The 7,500-nt window shown below is 45.7% G+C and overlaps 1 protein-coding gene across 1 annotated transcript in view; it reads left to right on the plus strand.

Annotated features, from left to right (window-relative positions):
• Positions 1-7,500, plus strand: part of LOC306927684 (stAR-related lipid transfer protein 13-like) — a 48,400-nt gene that overhangs the window by 26,703 nt on the left and 14,197 nt on the right. The window contains 1 exon segment of the mRNA XM_079507510.1: positions 1,555-1,636. Within this exon segment, the coding sequence (XP_079363636.1) occupies positions 1,555-1,636 (82 nt within the window).

Genomic DNA, 7,500 nt, shown 5'->3' on the forward strand with positions numbered 1-7,500 from the left:
GGTGGGTAAAGTAGAGGGGGTGGTTGGGCTGAGCCTAGAGAGAACATCATTGGTGGGTAAAGTAGAGGGGGTGGTTGGGCTGAGCCTAGAGAGAACATCATTGGTGGGTAAAGTAGAGGGGGTGGTTGGGCTGAGCCTAGAGAGAACATCATTGGTGGGTAAAGTAGAGGGGGTGGTTGGGCTGAGCCTAGAGAGAACATCATTGGTGGGTAAAGTAGAGGGGGTGGTTGGGCTGAGCCTAGAGAGAACATCATTGGTGGGTAAAGTAGAGGGGGTGGTTGGGCTGAGCCTGAGTGAGGTGAGTCAATATAATGGTTTATCCCCAACAAAATTGATACAAAAGGTTTTCCAATGGATTCTGGTATAGTATTGGGCATGCTAGATAACATACTAAAAGTCTACCAAAATATACTTCCCAGAAGCCGTCATTTTCATGATAGCGTCCCAGATGAAGCTTAAAATAACTATATCTCAAATAGGAAAAAAAATCTGGACATGTTTAAAAACATAGGCTACTACTAATTTAGGAAAATATACCTCCCGGAAAGGCGTCATTTCCAAGATGGCGTTCAAAATGGCAGCCGTGGCAGCCGGCCAAGCTTAAATTGGCTGTATATCTGAATAGAAATGTTTTATACTAATGATTTTTCCCTTGATTCTGGTACCTATGGATATGCTTATGAACATACAAAATATCTAGGAAATAATTTTGAAGATGCCTTAAAATGGCTGTATCTCAATCCATCTTGAATATGAAGCCTTTCTGGAAGGTATTTCTACATTCTACAGCCATGCAGTCACCGGTCTATAGTCTTGTAAATGACGGCTTTCTGGGGAGTATATTTTGGTAGACTTTTAGTGTATGTTATTTAGCATGCTCAACACTACCAGAATCCATTGAAAACCCTTTTGTATCAATTGTTTGGGGGTTAAGTGATATTTTTTCATATATTGACTCACCTTTGTGGAGCAGTAGAGGGGGTGGGTGGGCTGAGCCTGAGCAGAAGGGATTGGATTGGGAAGGGTGTGGAGCTCTAGTGGGAGGAGTCAGCGGGTCTAGGGAGCATCATTGGCGGGTCCAGGAGGCTGGGTGTGTGTGGAGGTCAGTACTGTGTGGAGTTTATAGACGACACAGGAAGTTGTCAGCGGCCTAGAGGATGTCCTGTTTAGAGTGCACCAGGGTTGTCCGTACAGTAGACCTATGTGTGTGTATGTGGTCACTCTAATGAGTCAGAAGATACATGTCCTCCGCCGATCATATCAGGAGGGTATTTCAGAAACATGAGTGAGTCACTCCTCCTATTTCAAGCTGTGTGTGTGTGTGTGTGTGTGTGTGTGTGTGTGTGTGTGTGTGTGTGTGTGTGTGTGTGTGTGTGTGTGTGTGTGTGTGTGTGTGTGTGTGTCTGTGCGTGTGCGTGTGCGTGCGCGTGCGTGTGTGAATGCTCGTTCACGTGTCAAACATGTCATAATTCATGCTGCTCTCTCTCTCTATGTCTCCCCCCCCCCCCCCCCCCTCTCTCTCTCTCTCTCTCTCTCTCTCTCTCTCTCTCTCAGATTCTCAGTTTCCGATTGACATTTCCTCTGTGAAGAGGGACCACGACTTCCTGGACAGGGACTTGGTCGAGCCTCTGTGTCGGTAAGAATAACACGCACGCACGCACGCACGCACGCACGCACGCACGCACGCACGCACGCACGCACGCACGCACGCACGCACGCACGCACGCACGCACGCACGCACGCACGCACACACACACACACACACACACACACACATACACATACAAACATTCGCCAGGCCAAACTCCATGCATCCCATTCTGACATCAAACCTTCCACCGTGTTCAAGACTTCCATTTCCTTTGCTATCCTCCGGGGCCTCCAGTGTGAGCGTGCACACTTCACGCCCTTCCTCCGCGTGCGTGATACTGTGAGATAGGAAGGTCGGAACGCATGAAACACGTCCGTTTCAGGCCCCCAGAGCGGCTGACCACCGTTGAAGCCGCCCCACTCTACTGGCCAAAGCTGGAACTGCGGGCGGGCGGTTTTGCCCGTGCATGTAGCGCGAGCAAAAGTTTGAGTTTGATTATGGGTTTAACACGGAGCGTGCTTCCGCATTTTCAAATCGAGAAAATGCAGAAGTAGAGCGCTCTTCCGGGTCCTTCAAACGCCAGTGAGCAACTTCCATTGAAATTAATGGGGGTCTGAGGTCTCTAGATTATGTATTATTGTATGCATGCTGCCTGTGCCTTTTATCAATTCAAAGTAAACCAGAAGGACTTGGGAGTGCCGGCCCAGAGGGACTGCAGCTCCAATCCCTTCATCATCAGGCGTCTGACTGAGACAGTTAATGAGGTCCCACTACTATAGCCCCTGGTCTCTCTCTCTCTGTCTGTCTCTCTCTCCCCCCTTTGATCTGCCTCGACCTCAACACCACTACTAATACAGAGGGGGGTCTTATTGTTGCTGTCGGGCAGAAAACTCTTATGTCCATAGTATCACGTTTTTGGCCAAAACACATTGATTGATTGATTGATTGCAATATTTATTAACAGTTTGCAGAATCACAGTACAATTCAAGCACAACTCAATACAAAGACTGTTAACTGTGAGTGGACGACCCAATAAAGGAGGTAAAAAGGGAAAAGAAACATATACATTCCAGCCTGTCAAAGTGAGCAGGGGTGAGGTGGGTTCGGGGGGTGAGGCCAAGTAGGAGCCTGACAAGTTTGGGCAGTTTGTTCCTGTCCGAGACCAGCAGTGCTGAGTCATCTGCGAACAGGAACAAGTTGCAGTCACAACCTGATGTCATGTCGTTTACATATATTAGGAACAGTAAAGGCCCTAGTATGCTTCCTTGTGGAACGCCACAGCTCACTGGGAGGGGAGGGGACAGTGTTCCGTTCACCTCCACCATCTGTTCTCTCCCCTCCAGGTAGGATTGCATCCAGCTCACTGACGTGCTATCAAAACCAATTGCTTTTAGCTTGTTAACCAGTATGGAGTGGTTGACGGTGTCAAAAGCCTTTTGGAGGTCCAGCATGACCATGCCGCAGTATTTGCCAGCATCCACCTCGTGTTTGATGTGGTCACTCAAATAGAGAAGGCATGTGTCAGTGGAGTGGGATGTTCTGAAACCAGATTGGAACTCGTACATTAATTTATTTGTGGCAAGATACTTTTCAACCTGTTCATAGACTATTTTTTCCATCACTTTCGAGATGGAGCTTAGAATAGAAATAGGGCGGTAGTTGCCGGGGTCTAATTTACTCCCTTTCTTTTGCAGGGGGGTTACTTTGGCCAGTTTGAAATCTTGGGGGACCTGTCCCTGTTTGATGGAGTGGTTTACTATGTGGGTGATGATTGGAGCTATAGAGATGGCTGAGTTTCTGAGAAATTTGGACAGAATATTGTCATGGCCAGTGGCCTTGTGGGGTTGGAGGGCACTCAGTTTTTTAAGTACCTCCTCAGTTGTTACCATTGCCATTTTAAAATCAACTTTACAAACACCTAGGTTTTTTGTAGAAGGCATTGATGTGCTCTACACCAAAACGCCCAGAGTGGGAGGGCAGTTTGTTAACCAGCGTTGTTGCAATGTTTGTACAGAAGATGTTTAAGTAGTTGGCTACATCAAGCTTGTCGGTGATGAGGGTGTCATCCGATTTGATGTTGATGTTTGTAAACCTGGTTTTTAGTTTCTGACCGCATGGCCAACTGCAGCCCTTGCCAGCCTGTTTTTGACCGTTTTTAACTAACATTTCAAGATCCACAGAAATTTGATTATACAACAAGTCGTTTCGAGGAAGCAATCTGATTGGTTGAAACAGCCTTCTAGCTGTGCTTCAAACCAGCATCATGGAACGGCTAATCAAAACAAAGAATTCAGCTGCTCTGTTCTCCCAGAGCACAGCATACTCGATGGCTATGCTAGCTAGTTTCTTGGGTCATTAAGAAAATGTTTTTTCAGCGATTTTTTTAGTTTTAAGGGTAACTGTTGTATAATTGCAATAGAGGGTATGCGCATGACATCATCATCAAACCAGGAAGTTATGCAGGAACGTCTACTGAGAAAAAATTACTTTCTGGCCTTGACAGCCTATACATCCACACAGAAAAGTCATATCTGATTGCATTAAACAACATTAAACGATGTTAAACTCACTTTGCCTGTTGCTTTGCCACTCGATTTGCCACTCGATGTGCCATTCACTTTAAGCATGCGCATACTCTCTATATTACACTCGAGAGGGTGGTTTAACGTCATTAATGCACGCCTGCATTAATGACGTTAAACCACCCCTATCGTGTAATATTGCTTAATAAATAATAATCAATATTTCGCTCCATGACGATGTACACACATCAAACACAATTTCACAGATATGACGATTAGTCGACACATTCCTTCGACTCGAAGTATGAAGTATTGTTCTCTCCTCCTCTCCTCTCTTCCTCTTGCCTAAATAAACTCACTTCCCTCACATTCAAGTTTATTTTTATACCACGCACGCACGCACGCACGCACGCACGCACGCACGCACGCACCAGAAACCCCCCACCACCCCATCTTTCTCTCTCTCTCTCTCTCTCTCTCTCTGGTGGTGGCACACAGGGCGTGGTAATAAGGGCATTTCTGTCATAGAATTCACATCAGACCCCCTGGAGTGCTGACCACGAGGCCATAAACACGCAATGAGATCTGTTACACCATCTCTCTCTCTCTCTCTCTCTCTCTCTCTCTCTCTCTCACACACAATTAGCCACAACCCGCTTTTGAACAGCATTATTTGCTGTCTCTTTGATAAAATGCAGATCTATAAGCTCACAATGTGTCGCATCACGATGCATAGCACTAATTATTTCTGAAACACAGAAGCCCCCACACACTAGTGTGTGGGGGCTCCTTTCTGAAACATAACACTAGTGTGTGGGGGCTCCTTTCTGAAACATAACACTAGTGTGTGGGGGCTCCTTTCTGAAACATAACGCTAGTGTGTGGGAGCTCCTTTCTGAAACATAACGCTAGTGTGTGGGGGCTCCTTTCACGTTGTTTCACAAGTTGCATATTAGGACTTGGCCTATAACAAACATTATTTCAGTTGTAAGATTTTATTTTTGCTTTAATCCCTGTGTACACACACACACACATTGTCATTTTCCCATGTTATATTTGGAACAGAAATGGCCCAATGTGCCATCTGCCAGTGTGTACTTTGTGAACGTAGGAAATGTAAACAGTGAACAAAGAAAGCCATGCCCACGTTGCTATTAGAGGCTCTGAGAAAGAAAGGAACACCTAACACTTACCCATTGATAGAAAGGTCATAAAATAGATGTGTGAAACGCCCCTCACAAAAAACATGTTTTAGCCACCGTGAAAGATGTCTGGCTTTAAGGTTTTATCTAGAACAGTAACTAGGCATGGTTTGTTGTCTGTGTATGGTATTCGGTATGTATTTATGCTGCCCTTAGACGATGCTTGTCTGAGTGTGTATACGGTCTCGTTACCCGTTCCAAATGTGTAACAAGAGAAGCCTCTACCACGTTGAATAGATGTCATTATGGATGAATGTACTGATTCTGATCCTAAGCTTGGATCTTATACAATCAAACCTTAACCACACAATGCGTTGTAAACTTGTGAGCTTGTACATCTGTTATTTTTGGTGAATGTTTCCCCCGAGAAACAGTGCTAGTGTTCCAGGTCCTTGTACATACCTGAAGCATTTATTTCATGTGATTAATGCATTTGCATTAATTTAAACGGCTGTTTCATGTCACAGAACGTTGTTACACACCGGCATTCCGAAGACCGCTATGCCAACGCATCGCCCTTCCGACTCACCGCATTATTTACTAACCCATTACTGAAGACCGCTATGCCGACGCATCGCCATTCCGACTCACATTACTAACCCTGTCCCAAACCCTAAACTCACAGGGAGCCACGGGTGAGTCTTAACCGGCAACGCATGTCGGGAGCCACGGGTGAGTCTTAACCGGCAATGCATGTCGGGAGCCACCAGCGAGTCTTAAACAGCGGACTGTTGCATGTCAACGTATGCACCCCATCCTTGGTGTCGGAATGGCGGTGCGTCGGAATGCCACTCTGTCCCCACGCGAATATTACATGCCGATAACGCAACGTAATATTTTTTCTGAAACTAGGTAAACATTTTTGCTCCAAATAAAAGCATCAACCTGTATGAATGAGGCATCACCAAAGTAATAGTTGTTCTGCCTTCATTAGGATACAGCGGACTAGAGACTAGTGACAGGAAACATGGGGAGAGACATGCAGCAATGGCCGCCAGTCTCGGGAATCAAACCCTCTGGCCTCGGCGCGCTGTCCGGCTGCATTAGAGCCTATTATGTGGTATGCACCTTAACCACTAGGGCTATACGCTATCGGTGCCCAATAATAGCTTGATGTGTAATTACAGTAAGGACCCAGATTCATCCACCCTACACAGGCTCATCCTGGTGGTGTAATTACAGTAAGGACCCAGATTCATCCACCCTACACAGGCTCATCCTGGTGGTGTAATTACAGTAAGGACCCAGATTCATCCACCCTACACAGGCTCATCCTGGTGGTGGAGTTTCAGAGAGAAGAGAGACGGGACGGGGGGCGTTTGAGGCCAGCAGGCCCCCGGGGCGGGGGTCATGAGAGGAATATCATACACTGTGGTTGCTCCTCTCCACAGACTAACAGCTAATTCTGTTATTTTCTATTCTTGTACATTTGGCTCTCAGCTGCTCCTGACCAGAGCCTTTGAAAATAAAACAGAGAGTTACGTCACTCTTTGATCTCAGACGCCACGCAATCACATGCTTCATTTGTGGAGCGTGTGTGCTTCACAAACCCTGAATATAAATGGAGTTCAAAGCTGGAGTAACAGTAGAGTGTTTGGAAATATTGGTCGCCCGCCCACGGCAAACAAAGCGTTACTTTCGCATTTGTCTGGTTCTTGTTGTTATCTCTGAACTCATCCAAACTAGGGCTGTCCGAGTTAACTCATTTAATCTCTATTAACTCACCGTTATGTTAATCGTGATTAATTATTTGAATCACAATTAATCGCATATTTATTTGAGCCATTTGGATGGTTCTCAACACGTGGGTCCCCAAATTATTTTGGGATGTGCCCAGATGATTATTTTCTCACTCACAGTAAACAAACCATACGGTATAAGTGTATACAGGACATCTGCACATTAATAAAGTGACAATACCATCTGCTGCAGCCTGTTTAATTCACTACCAATACCGTTTCTTTGGGGTTTTTAATTGATCTCCACTCCCATGTTAATATAGGGGTATAAAATACCCTACATATAATCATATCCTTCTAACATTGTGAACGGATAAAAACTGATGGCTTATTTGTGATTAATCATCGAGAGAGAGAGAGAGAGAGAGAGAGAGAGAGAGAGAGAGAGAGAGAGAGAGAGAGAGAGAGAGAGAGAGAGAGAGAGAGAGAGAGAGAGAGAGAGAGA

This window comes from Electrona antarctica (assembly GCF_951216825.1).
Source record: "Electrona antarctica genome assembly, chromosome: 8".
Lineage (NCBI taxonomy): Eukaryota > Metazoa > Chordata > Actinopteri > Myctophiformes > Myctophidae > Electrona > Electrona antarctica.